The sequence below is a fragment of the Trachurus trachurus genome (genome assembly GCF_905171665.1).
Source record: "Trachurus trachurus genome assembly, chromosome: 18".
NCBI classification, from domain to species: domain Eukaryota; kingdom Metazoa; phylum Chordata; class Actinopteri; order Carangiformes; family Carangidae; genus Trachurus; species Trachurus trachurus.
Genome location: NC_139909.1, coordinates 7,136,488 through 7,154,726, shown reverse-complemented (window position 1 = coordinate 7,154,726; position 18,239 = coordinate 7,136,488). Strand labels below are relative to the sequence as shown.

The 18,239-nt window shown below is 40.4% G+C and overlaps 1 protein-coding gene across 1 annotated transcript; it reads left to right on the top strand.

Moving 5' to 3' along the window:
* The first annotated feature begins 193 nt into the window (after window positions 1–193).
* Window positions 194–12,270, top strand: cmasa (cytidine monophosphate N-acetylneuraminic acid synthetase a). Its single transcript, XM_083992891.1, has 8 exons — window positions 194–525; window positions 3,246–3,388; window positions 4,107–4,262; window positions 7,241–7,377; window positions 7,506–7,609; window positions 8,808–8,979; window positions 10,644–10,809; window positions 11,309–12,270. The coding sequence occupies exons 1-8, from the start codon at window positions 263–265 to the stop codon at window positions 11,524–11,526; spliced, it is 1,359 nt and encodes a 452-aa protein (XP_083849017.1). The 5' UTR covers window positions 194–262; the 3' UTR covers window positions 11,527–12,270.
* Window positions 12,271–18,239: the final 5,969 nt, after the last annotated feature.

Sequence of the window (18,239 nt, the reverse complement as noted above, 5' to 3'; positions counted from 1 at the left end):
TTTCTATTAATTTATCTTATTTTCATTTTATTCTATTTTTATTTAATTTTTTTTAATTATACGAACACTGGATGGCGGTACTGAGCCCCGGTCATCAGTGGTCGACCATCATTGGGACCCAGAGAAGAGAAGAGAAGAACCGGAATCAGCTCCTAATATAAATAGCGCCGCTCGGCCTCTCTCCGTTACCCCGCCTGCAGAGGAGGAACCAGCCGGACTTCGGTGTGTTTATCCCCGCGGTGAGAGGCTCCCGTCGCCCGCCATGGCCACCAGCACCAGCAGCAGCAGCAGCAGCAGCAGCAGGAAGAGAGGCCTCCAGGCTGATAACGGGGAGGCTGCGGAGGACGGAGCTCCCTCCACCCCGAAGCAGCAGCTGCAGCCGCAGAGGGAGAGACACGTCGCCGCTCTGGTGCTGGCCCGCGGCGGCAGTAAGGGCATCCCGCTGAAGAACATCAAGATGCTGGCCGGGGTCCCGCTCCTCGGCTGGGTGCTCAGGGCCGCAGCCAACTGCCAGCGCTTCCACAGGTTAGATGATCAATAATAACCAATCAATATCATCGATACACTTTATCTTCCTTTTTTATTAGCCTATTATTATGCCAAGTTTCATGTGTTTATGTTTTGACTGCTGATGTTTTACAGCCTGTAAAAGTCCCACTAGCACATAAACAGTAGCCTAAGACATTTAACCAGAGATGGACAGACCCCAGTACTTGAGTAAGAGTACAGATAGATAGATAGATAGATGGATAGATAGATAGATAATTTATTAGTACAGACTCTGGGTCCACAAATACTACTGGTCAAAATGTACTCTGTTACAAGTAAAAGTAGCTCAGTCAACATGTTACTCGAGTAAGAGTAAAAAAAAGTACTTGCTTTTAAAGGTACTTAAAGGTGTACAGAAAAGAAAATTGAATTTGAGCCCACTTTGGGTCATAAAATTAGTGTAATAACTTATCTTTCAGACGCTGTAGGCCAAACTTTGTGCAAAATTCTATTTTTGAGTAAATCCAGGATGAAAGTGTGTATTTTTTTTTTTCGCATTGGATAATGCAGGCGCACGGATTATACGTCAGCCTGTACACGATTCACCAGCCACTGATATTGGATCCGTCATCCGTCATTCAAACGTCTGAGACACGCACACACACACGGAGCTCGGTCTCGCTCCAAACTTTGAATATCCCGCCCGCTCGATAACGACCAATCAAATTCGTTTTCCTTACTCAGGTAAACTCGTGTTGCAGCTCGTGACAACTCGGCGCGACAAACAGGACAAACGGCCATTTCTGTACACCTTTAAAGTATCCAAAAGTAGGCCTACATGCTTTTAAATTTACTTTAAAGCAGAAGTAAGCAGAATATTTGTGTTAATATAAGTCTTAAATAGTTATATCTTCCGACAGCAATCACTTCTATAGAGTGTTTGGTCTGAAACACGGGTCTGTCAGTCACTCTGCTCTGCTGTAAGCCGAGGAGAAAACTTTCCTTGTATCCTACAACCTTTATCCAATGAGGAGAGAGAACGGCATAAAGGGGCGGTCCTCTCTGTGTGTGCAGCCAAGGGATGCGCGTGAATGTGGTGACGTAGGGACGAGGGCGGGGACTGCTAACTCCATCGGCTGACAGGAAGTTAGCCAAAACCACCGGATCGCTTACTTCTACATATTTTGTAAAGCTTACAGAGATCATACGTTTTAACAGCTTTTTTATTCTCACAATCACAGAGGGAGGAGATATATTGACCAACATATGCAGACAGTTCCAACAAGTTTGGCTTCTTACCAGAAAATTTAGACTTATGTATATACAATTTAGATAAAATAATTAACAAATTAATCATATAAAACTGAGAATTTAGTTTTTTATCATATTCAGTGTAGCCAAACAAAGCATTTTTCCAGCATAAATTAAACTGGGGGTAGATATGATCACTGATAAAGCGTTGCCAGTCTGCTCCAGAGTTGTCTGGTGTGTGGGCAAGACCAAAATAAATGAACCAATTCAATTTCATTGACAGAGACACAGTGGGTACAGTTCACATCAATGTCCTTCTTAATCAATAGGTACACTCTCCCTTCCTTTTTTATTATTATGTCATGTTTCATGTGTTTATGTTTTGACTCCAGATGTTTTACAGCCTGTAAAAGTCCCACTAGCCTCCATAAACAGAGAACCATAAAACTGATAAGAGGAGCTGGTGATAGATCTGTTAGTTTTAAAAACACCTCCGGGCAGATTAGTGCCAAACTTTAGTGGAGGACGGGGTCTAAAGGTCACCAGGAAGCAATCTGGATCATTTACTATGATATATAACTGTTTATATGAGATGAGTCCATGAACAGATACTTTGATGATCAAAGACATGAGGTTGCATCAATGCAACTTCATATTCCATCTAGATTTTCTACTTATATTTATAATTTTCAGACTTTTGATTGGACAAATTAAGTGATTCTTTTGTAGGATCTGAGTTAGTAATGAACTCCTTACTGGTGTTGTAGTTCTCCAGACCGGTCTTGGTCTTGTCTTTTCTCAAGACCAGCCACAGCTGCAGTGACACCTCTTTTTTTCTTTAACCACAAATGTCTCTGTGACTCCTCCTCACTTTGGTTTTTGTGATGTTATGTAACTTTAAAGGGATCTTGCATGAATTTCCCTCTAAAACAACTCTGTCTGGTAACGTTGTGTTATCATCTCATAGCGTGGTGAATGTGCAGGTCACAACTTGTCCACCAGAGCGTTGTGGAGTTGTTGGATTGTGTATTTGATGAGTTTGATGAGTTTGAAACCAAGAAATCCCATGATGAGCCTCCGTAGCGTAGCTCTGAGCAGCTCACGGCTCTGCTCTGCCGTTCTAAAAATAGCTTGCACCGACAATTAAAGGTAACAAACCTATACTGCTATGACTATAGGGATTATGGCAATGGGCCAATTTGCCAGAATGTTGAACTATCCCTTTAAGATAATTAAAATAGTTCTACTAAAGTATCTGCTTGTGTAACCATCTGAAAAACATCAGTGTATTCATGCGTTACAAATGAAGAACTCAATATTTATTCATGCTTAACTAATGCTTAATAGTAATAATATGATTATTATGAGGACTGGTACTGAAAACAGTGATGGTCTTGTGAATGAAATGAGTGGATTTATTTATCAGCGTCAGTCAAGTTAAATAAAAGTCAAAGGAAACAGTCAGGAAATGAGGTAACCATGGTGGTGATGAATCTTCTCCGCAGCATCTGGGTGTCGACCGACCACGACGAGATCGAGAAGGTGGCCAAGGCCTGGGGGGCCAAGGTCCACCGCCGGAGCCCCGAGGTCTCCAAGGACTCGTCCTCGTCTCTGGAGACCATCCAGGAGTTTGTCAACCTGAGGCCAGGTCGGTTTCCATAGCGTTAAAGGAATAGTTCACCCCAAAATTGAATTATCTACTCACCCTCATGTCGACTAAGGGCTGGGAGAAGTTTCAGAGTCCTCCGTGGCTTCTCTGAGTTACAGGGGGTCTCGGCGTAGCAGTGCATGTCCTTATGACGGTTGCAAATGGATACCAACTGTCTTCGTAACAAAAAGACACACCAAAAAACATCCAAATACCTCCATGCTGCTCGTATGTAATGTCCGTCTTGTATTGAAGCCTTGAAATGCGAAATTGTCCCGAAAAAAATTAAACAAGTCTATTTTTCAAGCTTGTTTTTCAAGCAAGGTTCGTCCAAATTTGACGAACCGGGAAGAGGAGCTTCAAGAAGCTTCCGCTACAAAACAAGCTTGAAATATAGACTTATTTAATTTCTTTTGGGACAATTTCGCATTTCGGGGCTTCAATACAAGACAGACATAACATACGAGCAGCATGGAGGTATTTGGATGTTTTTTGGTGTGTCTTTTTGTTACGAAGACAGTTGGTATCCATTTGCAACAGTTATATGGACATGCACTGCTACGCTGAGACCCCCTGTAACTCAGAGAAGCCACGGAGGACTCTGAAACTTCTCTCTGAAATTTCAATTTTGGGTGAACTATCCCTTTAAAATTACTTTCTTTTTCTTTTCTTTTCTTTTCTTTTTTTTTAACTCTGTGGATGTTTGTTTTGCGAACAGAGGTGGATGTGGTGTGTAACATCCAGGCCACGTCCCCGTGTCTCCACCCGCACCACATCCAGGAGGCTCTGGACTTGATCCTGAAGAAGGACTACGACGCCGTCTTCTCCGTCGTCCGCAGACACCAGTTCAGGTGGCAGGAGGTCAAGAAGGGATGTGAGTCACACTACTACTACTACTAAGAGTTTAAAGGGATAGTTCAACATTTTGGCAAATTGTGCCCATTGCCATAATCCCTATAGTCATAGCAGTAGGTTTGTTACCTTTAATTGTTGGTGCAAGCTGTTTTTAGAACGGCGGAGCAGAGCCGCGAGCTGCTCAGAGCTACGCTACGGAGGCTAATGGGATTTCTTGGTTTCCCTCATCAAACTCATCAAATACACAATCCAACAACTCCACAACGCTCTGGTGGACAAGTTGTGACCTGCACATTCACCACGCTATGAGATAATAACACAACGTTACCACACAGAGTTGTTTTAGAGGGAAATACAGAGACTGTTGATGAAAAACTGTCCCTGAAGGCAACGCGCATCAGCATGAATTTCCCTCTAAAACTACTCTGTCTGGTAACGTTGTGTTATTATCTCATAGCGTGGTGAATGTGCAGGTCACAACTTGTCCACCAGAGCGTTGTGGAGTTGTTGGATTGTGTATTTGATGAGTTTGAAACCAAGAAATCCCATAATGAGCCTCCTCCGTAGCGTAGCTCTGAGCAGCTCACGGCTCTGCTCCGCCGTTCTAAAAACAGCTTGCACCGACAATTAAAGGTAACGAACCTACTGCTATGACTATAGGGATTATGGCAATGGGCCAATTTGCCAAAATGTTGAACTATCCCTTTAACAGAACTGCTCACAGAGGTTTTATAGTTCCTCCTCTTTGACTCTGTGTGTTTGGTCCGTAGTTAAAAGATGAGCTCACTTATTGTTTCTTTATTGACTTTTCCTCTGAAGTGAACTGAACCAGTTTAACTTGCTGCTGCTGAATAAAAACAAGAGTTAGATTCTTGGCGTCGTTTCGTGTTTAAAAACGGTCGAACTATTTTAATTGTTGAATTTAAAATGTTTTAAAGGGATAGTTCAACATTTTGGCAAATTGGCCCATTGCCATAATTGCTAAAGTCATAGCAGTAGGTTCGTTACCTTTAATTGTCGGTGCAAGCTATTTTTAGTACAGCGGAGCGCAGCAGCAGGCTGCTCAGAGCTACGCTATGGAGGCTAAGGGAATTTCTTGGTTTCCCTCATCAAACTCATCAAATACAAAATCCCAAAACTCCACAGCGCTTTTGTAGACAAGTTGTGAGCTGCACAACCACCACGATATGAGATAATGACGGAACGATACGAAACGGAGCCGTTTTCGAGGTAAATTCATACAAAACCGCTGATGCGCGTTGCGTTCAGGGACAGTTTTTCAGCAAGCAGTCTCCGTATTTACCCTGTATTTACCTCGAAAACGGCTCCGTTTCGTATCGTTCCGTCATTATCTCATAGCGTGGTGGTTGTGCAGGTCACAACTTGTCTACAAAAGCGCTGTGGAGTTTTGGGATGTTGAATTTGATGAGTTTAATGAGGGAAACCAAGAAATTCCATTAGCCTCCATAGCGTAGCTCTGAGCAGCCAGCTGCTGCGCTCCGCCGTACTGAAAATAGCTTACACCTACAATTAAAGGTAATGAACCTACTGCTATGACTATAGCGATTATGGCAATGGGCCAATTTGCCAAAATGTTGAACTATCCCTTTAAATCTGGACTCAAAACATATAAATCATAATCTCAAACGTCGGCTCAGTATGAGAAGATGTTTATAAAGCAAAGGACGTGAGATCTTGAGGTCTGAAGTCAGGGTGGTGGTGTTCACGGTGACATCCCATAATATTACGATAGGTATCCTGGTGTGAACTTCGTCCCTCCAACGCCCTGTGAAAACAGCAGAACAGGTCTTGGCTCTGTTTCCTGTTCACGTCGCCACAGTTGCCGTGGCGTCACCACCACCACCACCAGGTGATAACAAACCGGTTTGTGTCTGGAACGGGAAAAAGAAACAAGACACTGTTCACTCTGGGTGATAGTGAAATAAATAGTTGTAAATTTAACACATTTAGTTCATTTAAATGTGTATAACTGGAATAACTACAAAGACAAAAAGCTCTTTTATTTGTTTTCATATCAATTTTTATATTGTTCTTCTTTTTTTTCCTTTTTTTTTAAGGGTCAGTGAATGCAGCGTGTTTCCAGAGTTAATGAGTAATCGTGTTTAATGACAGTGATCTCAATATTGATCAGATTCTTTTGGCCATAAAATGTGAAGGTCCGTGTGATAACGTGTGATATCGACGTTTTAATAAACCAAACAAACTCAGTTTACTGTCATACCCACTAACAGGAAGCTGCTGCACAACTTCTACAGTCAAGAAGAACTAAAGGCCCCAGACCGGTCCATCACTTTACTCCTGTTGTGTTTTTGTGTTTGTTTGCTTTTTGTTTTTTTGTTTTTTTTTGATTGATTTAATTTCAGTCAGTCGACAAAGCAACACAAAGAAACAGCTTTAAATTTAACTGAAAAGGTCTAGGCTGAAGCTATCAGCTAGTAACACATGTCCTTCTCACCCACTGTACAACTGGCAGATCACACATTTCTAATGATAGATAATGATTCTTACGACAGAGTATTAGGGCCACACCGAGAAAAACAAAACAAAAAAAAACACAAACTTCGAGAAAAAAGTCGTACATTTCCTACGAGAAAAAAGTCATAACATTATGAGAATAAAGTTGTAAATTTATGACTTTAATCTCGAAGTTTGTGATTTTTTTATTCCTCAATGTGGCCCTAATACTCCGTCGTAGATACCATCAAATATACGACACCATTTAACAATTATTCCAAGCAAGAACTGAACAACACTCACAGGACCAGAAATCAAACCATTTCTTTATATTTATCCATTATTTAGTTTTTGAAGAGACTTTAAATTTCTGAAGAGTCCCACATCGTTTTAATTCATTCTCCAGATTGTTGTTGAATTGTCTTTTACTAAGCTGCAGTGAGTTGGTCTCTCAGGGCCACCGTACTGTCGTAATTTTGTAAAGTGGTGTTTGATGTTGTGACTCTTTCTTTTCTCCTGCAGCCCCTGAACGCACCAAACCGCTGAACCTGAACCCGCTGCGGCGGCCGCGGCGCCAGGACTGGGACGGAGAGCTGTGTGAGAACGGCTCCTTCTACTTCTCCACCAGGGAGCTCATCGTCAAGGACGCCTGTCTGCAGGTAGGAGGAGGACCGAGGTGGACCAGCAGCTGGACCGGCCGCTAACATCTGTCCAACATCTGTCCAACATCTGTCCAACATCTGGTCCAGATAGAGAGTTAGTTGACCCGTGTCTCTGTCCTCCGCAGGGCAAAGAGGGGAGGAAGATCAGCTACTATGAGATGCTGCCGGAGTACAGCGTGGACATCGACGTGGACATCGACTGGCCCGTGGCCGAGCAGAGAGTCCTCAGGTGAGACACCACGCACGTCCACATGTGCAACATCTGGACGTCCATCAGCAGCACAGCTGAAGGTCAACAGGAGGACTCAGGATGTTCAACCTTTTTGCTTTTGTTTGACCAGTTTGAGCCGAGTTGAAGTGGTCCGAGTCGTTGTTGTTTCGTCTCTTTCTGGTGACGCAGTATCTCACTGAGTAGTTCAGGGAACTTCAAATTTTATATTAAAAAAAAAAAAGTTTATTAAGAAGCAAAGATGAACTCATTAGATTTCAAAGGTCACTGTGACAAAACCTGGACTGGTTGTTGAAAGTAAAGATGTTTCGATACCATTTTTTCCCTCCTGATACGGATTCTGATACTTGTGCTGTAGGTATCGGCCGGTACCGATACCAGTGTTTCCTAAAAAAAAAAGTTATAGAAAAAATCATTATATATATAAAAATGTATATATATAGAAAGTGATGATTATTTTTAGGTAGACCAAAGGTTTTCTTGGTCGACCAGTAGTCGTCATTTAAGGCGATTAGTCGACTAAAAGAGCGAGTGAGTATCACGACTTCCTGTATCTGGCCCTTCAAAATAAAAACCCTATAGCTTTTCATATACAGTTCAGTCATATTGATTTTAACTTAATGTTGACAAGACATGGCTCCAAATGTCTTTTTGTTATTTTTTCCTGCGACCAATCGACCAATGAAATTTAGGTCGACAGCCCTAAGGTTTAGGTTAAAGCCTTGGTAAAACATGGATGAATAAAGCAAAGGAAAGACATTTAACTTTTATTGTCTAGTTTAACAGTCAGACACTGAAAAAAGTACAAATATAAATCTATGAATAAATAACAATTCCTTTAAAAACTTCTAAAGTTCAGCCACAATGTGTGTTTTACTGGATCGGGGCCTGGACCCTTGCCTGCATTTTCGGCAGGATCAGAGGCATTTCCGATTCTGGTATCGGAATCGGGACAACTATGGTTTAAGGGAAATTAAAATCTTCCTTTGACTGATGGAAAAAGACAAAACAGAGTAAATTAATTAATTAAACCAAGGGCTTTACAGAGACAGTGTGGTGGTAGGAATGATTGCTGATGTGCTGACGACATTTAACTTTAGTCACCGACGTAAAGATTAGATATCAACGTTGTATTTTCGCTCTTTTCTCTTTACATGTTGTGTAAACGTGGCGTGTGTGTGTGTGTGTCCTCCCTCAGGTACGGCTACTTCGGCCCCCTCACGCAGGAAGTTGTGCGGCTGATGTTGTGCAACGTGTGCGGGTGTTTGACCGACGGGCGCGTCTTCCTGTCGGCGTCGGGCGAGGACATGCTGTCCGTCAACACCAGGGACATCACGGCCCTCAGGATGCTGCAGAAGGAGGACGTGGAGGTTGGACTTCTCTCTCTCTCTATTTATTTCATATAGGCTAAGTTAGTATCAGTTTATCAATAATCAATGTAGTATTAAGAGACTCGATGCACTTATCAATATATTTCCAGGTGTGATTGATGACTACGTACATCCCGTCACATTATAATGGAGACAAACTTGAACATATGCAAACGGCAGTGTAAAGACATTTAGATGTTGCTTTTAAATAGACAAAAATACTGGGAGCTTAAATAAAATAATTTCCCTGTTGGGAGCAATAAAGTAGCCCTTATGGTGATTCAGTTGTCACAGGTTGAACATACAGGTTAAACAACATCATGACTGCGTGTACATATAATTATACCACACCCAAACTTTGTATTTAGATCTCATCATCTTTAGTTGCTGCCAAGTTCGTTTGTGCCAGTTGAGCTGCACCTGCTCAAACACACAATGTTGAACAAGTGGAAGACTCAAAAAAAAAATTCCCAATGAATACTCAACAATCAGAACTCACGTTGTTTTGCCATTGCAGAGCAGGATTATTTTCCCGCTTGTTGAATCATATTATCTTTGTTCCATTGATGAGAGCTTTTCATCTCCTCGTGCGTGAGTTTAACTCAGGGTCAAAATAACTCAGAGTTGATTGAACAGCTCAGTGTTGGTCGACCCAGAGTTCAGCTTTTAAAGAGAAACTACGCAGGATTTTTCCCGAGCTGAAAATTTGACTTTTTGCTTAAAAATATTTAATAACATTTATTTATTCTTTATTTCTCTGTTCGAGAGCTGATTCTAATATCATATGTTGAATACAGGTTAAACAACATCATGACTGCGTGTATAATGTAATTATACCACACCCAAACTTTATTTTTATATCTCATCTTTAGTTGCTGCCAAGTTCGTTTGTGCCAGTTGAGTTGCACCTGCTCAAACACACAATGTTGAATAAGTTTTAGACTCTAAAAAAAAAGAAATTCCAAATTAATACTCAACAGTAATTGTTAAAAATATTTTACCTTACCTTACCTGTTTACCTTAATTAAAAAGCTCCAAAGTAATTGTGATAGTTAACTACATGACTTAGTTGTGACTTGTTACGAGTGAGAACGGAGGCTCTCTGCCTTCCACCTCTGTTTATGACAGTTAAGACTACACAAATAAACACGTAATCTACAAATATACACGTTGTATATGTTATAGGGCTGTCGAAATTGCTCCAAAATGACGTTAGAATATTCGTTCTTTCAGCATTCACACTAATTACAATATTTTCAGTTGTGCAGTTGGCTATTATTACTGTAATAATGAGCGATGAGGCCGGCCGTCATACAGTGCGCCCGCTGTTTTATTTTTGTATATTTTTTATTTTCCCGTTTTTTTCCTCATTCAGTTTTTTTCCCACTGTTTATTTAATATTTGAATATTAATTTTCACATTCGAATCTCGTTTTTTTTTTTAATATTCAAATATATATTTGAATTTAGAATATTCGTTGACAGCCCTAATATGTTATATAACATTATCCACCGCTCCATGTATTGATTTTCGTTGTAAACAAATGCACATGGCCAAGTGGAGGGTTAGCAAAACAGCGGAGAAGCGACCAGATTTACGTAGTTCCCCTTTAACTCAGAGTTTGTTAACCCTCACGGCGACCGTCTGTCCCTCTCGTCCACCAGGTGGTGCTGTTGACGACCAAAGACGACCCCGTCAGTAAGGGCTTAGCGGAGAAACTGGCCAAGAAGATGGGCTGTGAAGTGGTGGAGGTGGGGGAGGAGCCTCTGGACGACCTGAACCCGGTGGTGAAGCGCAAGAAGCTGGAGTGGAAGGACGTGGCGTACATGGGTAAAGTAGCTCCGCCCCTTCCCGCCTAGCTGCCTTTCGCTGTAGCGTCGCCCTCCAACCCCTGATCTGAATTTGAATTTTTATTTTTGCACAAAGTTAAAAGAATACAACATAAAACATGGTAGGTAACAATAGGACAGTGCAGGGAGAGGCAAAAAGCCACAAGGGGGTTATTTTTAAGCCTCCACCTTATATTACAGTTTAATGTGAAAAAACACAAAATAACATGAAAAAAAATATATAAAAAAAACAACCTCTAAATCTAATCGTAAATTGACCTCTGGTAGTGAGGAGTTTAGGGAGATGAAGATTTGCAGATTGGCGTGTTGAGTAAGAATGAACCTTTGAATTTTCATTGAAAAAGTCTTGAATTGTTCTGGAATATTTCCTTCATTTGAGAATATCTTATAAAGAAAAACACATATTTGAAAAATATTTTTGTTTGATGAAAATTTGATCTCCCTGATGCTAACATCACGTTCCTCTTCGTTTTCCTCAGGTAACGACAAACAGGACGTGAACTGTCTGAACCTGGCGGGTTTGAGCGCCGTACCCGGAGACGCGCCGGTCGTCGCCATCAACGCCACCAAGTACACGTGCCACAAAGTCGGCGGGATGGGCGCGGTCAGGGAGTTCGCCGAGCACATCCTGCTCCAGAAACAGAGGGCCAAGTCTCAGATGACGAAGAAGGACCGAATCGACAACAGCAGCTTCTGATCCCAAAGGTTCAATAACACAGGTCATTAATAACGAGGTAGTCGGACCAGGCTTGTGTTAAAATGTTAAAATATCATATGAGATTAATTAATTTTAAAGTTTGATTAATAATCAGGTGTCGAGGCAATTTTTTCCTTATTATTTCATTACTTACTTTGTTGTTATTGAACATGTGTAAAACAGATTGAAGTTAATTTCCTGCTGGATAACGGTGCCTGTTACATTTAATATTGAATATGCAGCTTTTAAATGTTTGAAAAAAATGCCTTGGTTTTTATAGGGGGAAGATTTTAAAACCAAACAGAGGAATATGTTGTTTTTCCTGGAGATGGATTTCAAAGAAATAGTTTGACACTTTAAGCACTACGTGACTGCTGTGATTAGCAGATGGATGCCACTCGCACGTCTATACGCTAAATGTGAAGCTACACGCGGCAGCCGTTGTCTTCGCTTAGCATGTAGACTGGAACCAGGGAGGAGAGAAGACAACTTTTAAGTTTGCACATGATGATGTCTGTCATTAATTAGCATGCTACTTGCTAATTACTTCCCCTCTGACTCCAGTTTTGATGCTAAGCTAACTGGAGCTAGCTGCAGTTAGCTTAGCAACAAGACTGGACACGGGAAGAACAGAAACAAACCTGGATAAAACACTTACTGTTTTGTTCCGACTTGTGTCTTGTCATTAGTTAGCATGCTACTTGTTAATTAGCCTACTTCCCCTCTGTTTCCAGACTTCGTGCTAAGCTAACTGGAGCTAGCTGCAGTTAGCCTAGCATCAAGACAGGACACGGGATGGACAGAAACTAACCTGGAGATTTAAACACTTACTGTTTTGTTCCAACATGTGTCCTGTCATTAGTTAGCATGCTACTTGCTAATTAGCCTACTTCCCCTCTGTTTCCAGACTTTGTCCTAAGCTAACTGGAGCTAGCCGCAGTTAGCCTAGCATCAAGACTTGGACACAGGGAGGACAGAAACTAACCTGGATATTTAAACACTTCTTGTTTTGTTCCAACATGTGTCTTGTCATTTGTTAGCATGCTACTTGCTAATTAGCCTACTTCTCTGTTTCCAGAGTTTGTGCTAAGCTAACTGGAGCTAGCTGCAGCTTTATATTACCAGACAGATATCGGTGTGGTTTGAGTGTTTTGCTCCTGTTGCTTCATACCTGGGATGTTACAGTTGCTGTTTGTTGAGTTGACGACCTGGTGCTCAGATGATTTCTGTTTTTTTCCAGAGAGTGAAGTTAAAAAAAAACTGTGTGTGCTGTATTTATTGATCAGTTGAATGGCAATAATGGAATATTTTTTGTTTCTTCCTACAAGAAAGCTCCGGTGATTGATTCTTTGTTTGTTTGTCTGTAGAATTGTTTACTTGTCGTTTGACTCATCGATTTATTTCGTACATTCTCAATAATATCAAAGTGTCACAAGTGGTTTTTGTCGTGTGAATAATTTTCAATGAATTTTGCCAATTCAGAAGTTTTAAAGCCTGAATCCTGTTGAGTCGACAGAAATATCAAACTGTAGAGTTTCTGAAATGAACGGGTTTACAACTGTTCAGTTAATCGTAAATTCATTAACGCTCGTTTTCTGTCCAAAACATGTGCAAAACAAAATATCAGCTTATTAGAACTGTGCACAAACTCATGAACAACCCACCACCACCACCACCACCACTCTTTGCACTGAAACCAACCACAACACCACCCAACTGATTGCACAAAAACATGAATGAATTATATCACAAACACCAATGGCAACATACTGTATAAGCCACAACCACCCAAACTATGTACATCTGTATTTAATTTAACTTGTGATTCAGAGACAAATAAAAAATGATAATTGCAGAGAAACGGAGAGAAACAGAGAAAAAGTGGGAAAATGCAGCACTGAGAAGTTCATCAGAGGGTTAGATTCCTTGGAAGTAAATTATACAGTAGGCTATGTTGAACCGTCCGTTGGTGACAGTTGAGTTGTGCAACTGATTAACTTTGTTTCGATAACCCAAACTGGCACCACAACTACAGTACGAACCAGTCACAACAGTCTCTGCTTCAATAAATTTGCGAACAGAGCTTGAAGTGAACAACAACAACGACGACGACCCAAGGCCTTGTTTGTTTCACGGCCTCTGTCTCATTTGCTTGCTGATAATTTTACTATTTTCAAATCGGACTGAAAGAGAACTGGGAACAGCCTCCACGCCTAAAGTCCTGCTTTACGCTGCTGCCTGTCGCTGAGTGTTTTTATAGACGACTGCAGAGTTTTTGTCCGGGAGGGAAAAGAATTAAACTAGTTCATCCAGTGATTATGATCAAAGAATTCAACAAAGCCCGTGATCAAGCCGGGACTTAACAGAGCTGTGGTGAATCACAGCAGAAATGGAGCCAAACAGGAAGTGTCAATCATGTCTCAGAAATACGAGTAAGGCAAGGCAAGGCAAGGCATCTTTATTTATATAGCGCATTTCATACCAAGGCAACTCAATGTGCTTTACATAAAGACAAAACATTTAAAAAAAAAAGAAGCTTAAGACAGAATAAAAACAAACAAAACACTAAAAACAGAGTTAAAAGCAAGAGCAAATAAAAGAAAAGAAAAAAAGATAAAGTTTTAAGTTCTCAGCTATAAGCACATGAAAAGAGAAATGTTTTTAACCTGGATTTAAAAGTGTTTACAGTTGGGGCTGATCTCAGTTCTGCTGGTAGTTTGTTCCACTTGTGAGCAGCGTAACAGTAAATCTGTTCTTGAAATGTCCCACCACTAGACCTCTCTGTATACACTGAAACAGCAGTCTGTGTTTAACTGCACCCTCAGGATATGAACTTAACGTATGTCATTAACAGCAGCTGTGTCACATTCCTGCTTTCCATATATTAAGCCCGGAGGCGTCAGCGAAATATAAATTATTGAGGTTGCGCAAGAACGACACACCCAGAGAAGACCTGTCGGGTGAAAGCTTTGTATTGAAAACACTGGGGAAAGTGAAAGTTGAAGTGAGGTTGATGTAATGTAATGTAAGAAATCATTATAACACAAAACAATAGGAACAAGATAAAAGACAAAGTATAACAAATTGCATAATTATAATTGTATAAGTTATAAATAAATATAAAGTGTATTAGGTTGAAAATAAGCAATGCATGATACAATTTTATAAAACCTGATGTTATAGAGAAAAAATACAAATCTTTAATGTGAAATTTCAATCATTGTTAGCATAGTTTCAGTTTGACTCCTCCCCTATTTTCCTCCTGCAGAAAGTGGGCGGGGTTTCAAGGTATGTATCCTCCAAGATTAAGGAGTTTTTTTCTTTCCACTAGCTGTTTACAAGAAAATGTCTTATTAGTGTCAAGGTGTGACATGTGAGCTATATACGTATAAAAACTAAAAAATGAAAGTAATATTTGTTTGTAATTTATCTTTGCTGAATGAAAAAGGCGAGTAGAAACAATATTTATAGAAATGAGGTGGAAGTTTTAGGTAGAGAAATAACAAAACAACCACAAGTATGGATGTAAATGCTCTGTACATATATTTACATAATGCTCTCTTCTCATGCTGCAACCAGGAAGTGAACATCTCTGGTCATGTAACGCTTTATCATTATTTATTTAGACCTGAAAACATTTTACAGTGTCTGTAGCTGCAGCCGGAAAACAACTTTGACCTTGGTGAACGTGCTGTAGCTTCAGGTCTTTCCAACTTCCAGTTTTTCCAGATTCTGGAGTTGGGACGTGGCGTTGATGCACTCAATCAATGACTCTTTATCTTTGTTTAAAAGACGTAAAAGTGCCACTGAACACATGACAGAACAAACCTGTTGGAGCTCTATCAGCACGACTGCACCGTCCGGGTTTCTGAATGAATAGCGATGGTATTTACATTTCTCAACACAAAGCATAGTGGCAGCTGTCATCTCTGCTGACGTTATCGCTCCCTTCGGTCTCATTTTTACAATTTTTAAACATAAACACAATGAAGTAACGAAGGAATGCTCAGATATTTTTGCTTAAGTCGTAATCAAAACTTTTAAAATAAAACATCAGGAGTCCTGTGTTAAAAATAAAAGTACTTACACTTTTGAAATAAAAAAGCACTTGAGTTTATTAAAGCAGATATCAGCTTCACGGCCGTTTCGGCTAATGCTGCGTTCAAGGCAGGCTTTTGAAACCGTAAGTTACAGCTTCAAGTCACAACTACGACTTGGTAGCGTTCCAGGTAACCCGTAGCTCGTGTTTTTACCATCCTGTTGTCTGTGAAAGTTCCCTATAACGGCCACTCGTAACTTCCGACCCGTGAACTCGTACCAGATCGAACTGGTATGACTTCACAGGAAGGAAAAACACAAAGTACGAGTTTCTTTGAACGCACCATGAGTTAGCAGCCCCCGCCCTTGTCAGGCATCAATTGGTCCTCGTGCTACGTCACCACATTCACGCGCATCCCTTGGCTGCACACACAGCCCTTCATGCCGTTCTCTCTCCTCATTGGATAACACTTGTATCCCACAAGGAAAATTTTCTCCTCGGGTTACAGCAGAGCAGAGTGACGGAGAGACTCGTGTTTAGGCTGAAATACTTCATGTAAGTGATTAATGACGGAAAATAGGACTATTTAGGACTTATATTAACAAAAACATTCCACTGATATCTGCTTTAATCATAAATTGCAATGTCAGGCCGTTCATCCTCATGTATTTTATTCTTTTATACATTTAAGTGGAGTTTACTACCTTACGAAAAGTTTAATATTTTGTTTTATTTGCTGTTGTGAACAGCAACAGTGAACCTCAATGTGTTTCTTCACTGATGTGACAAACCTGCCCCCTGGTGTCCAAAATATTGAACCACAGCAAACAAACCGAGCTGAACAGTGGTGTCATCCTACTTACCAAAGTGACAATGACGTACTGAAGACATGTGTTAATACTTGAGATAATATCAGTAACAGTCATGTCAAAATAAGTAACACCTTCTGCAACTACCCTCTAAATTAAAAGCAGTATTTCATCTTTTTGTCACAATATTATAATTTTAAATATTATTTTTTGGAACTACAAATGAAGCTGCTGGTAAATTATTTGTAATATTTTATGTTTAGTCAGTGTACTTTGAGATAAACTGAGTTGCGGTTGTAGCATGTGTTGACTTACTCAAGAAAGGAGAAATATTTTACTAAATGGACATTTGTGATCATTAATGACGACCTATGAGGAGAGATTCTCCTGCAAGTTGTGTTTCCTAGTTTCTTCTTCTTATAGACCTTTTCAGAGAGTATAAACAAATACAGGTGTTACCAAGGATACTAATTAAGGCTCCATTCCATTTAGTGTACCAGAGCGTTTTCTAATGAGCCACACCTGTCTTTGTTTATACTCTCTGAAAAGGTCTATAGATGTGGAGTCATTGTTTGTCACGTACATCTCGTCCTTCGTCATTATTCATCATCATAGTCGTCCAGGGAACTCTCAATCATCACATCGGATCATCCTGTTAAACAGTCAGCGTAAGTGAGACAGGTAGGACATTATGGGTCATTTTTATTTAATGTTATCTAATTTTCTTTTATTTCTGTTTACTGTACTGGATGGCACATGTCATATTTTATAACTAAGTAACTTAAAGGTGTACAGAAATGGCCGTTTGTCCTGTTTGTCGCGCCGAGTTGCCGCACGAGTTTACCCGAGTAAGGAAAATGAATTTGATTGGTCGTTATCGAGCGGGCGGGATATTCAAACCTTGGGGTGAGACCGAGCTCCGTGTGTGTGTGCGTGTCTCAGACATTTGATTGACGGATTACGGATCCAATATCAGTGGCTGGTGAATCGTGTACAGGCTGACGTATAATCCGTGCGCCTGCAATATCCAATGCGGGAAAAAAATACCACACTTTCATCCCGGATTTAATCAAAAATAGAATTTTGCACAAAGTTTGGGCTCCATCGTCTGTAGATGAGTTATTACACTAATGTTAAGACCTACAGTGGGCTAAAATTAAATTTTCTTTTCTGTACAGCCTTAAAGCCGAGATGTTTGTGTTGAACCTCTGTTCTGCATCAGTGGATTAAATTATCCTTATCCTGTAACCACCTACACATTATTAAGGTGTAGGCTACAGTAGGTGGTTACATCAGCAAAAGGACTGGAAACGAGGGGAAAAGGCATCACTGTTTTTCTTGAGAGACTCTCTTTCACAAAAAAATGCATTTTTCTCAGCTTGCTAGAAAAAAAGTGGTATTTTTGGTGCAACCAGGCGCTATTCAACTTAAGATAAATCAAGAATGGAACAAGGTACAAACAAATGTTTTTTTTCCCTAGTTAAATAGGGAGTCTCCTCTTTCCTTTGAGCTATTTGGTGTTTTCAGAGTCAAAGTACAAAATATTCTGTGGGTCTTAAAATATTACTCAAAATGCCCCGAAACGCTGGCACTGACCATCTTATAAAAGGGCTGGCACTCAATGAGTTAATGTCAACATATGAGTGTGAGGCATCGATCTTCTCATCAAACAGTCAGCAAGACATCAAAAGTGATAATGTTTCTCTATGACAGTTCTGATATAATAAACACAGAAAAATGCTAAAATACAATAATCAACACGACGCAAAACATGCTTGTTTTTATTAAATGATCAGTGAATTGTACAAGATGCTTTAACATGTTCCATCTATGTTTGCATAAGATAAACTCGTCACAGTCAGGTG

Coding starts and splice junctions, on each gene's coding strand:
- cmasa (XM_083992891.1), top strand. CDS start 263: ATGGCCACCAGCACCAGCAGCAGCAGCAGCAGCAGCAGCAGGAAGAGA. Junction 7,610..8,807: donor GCCGAGCAGAGAGTCCTCAG/GTGAGACACCAC, acceptor GTCCTCCCTCAG/GTACGGCTACTTCGGCCCCC. Junction 8,980..10,643: donor TGCAGAAGGAGGACGTGGAG/GTTGGACTTCTC, acceptor CTCGTCCACCAG/GTGGTGCTGTTGACGACCAA.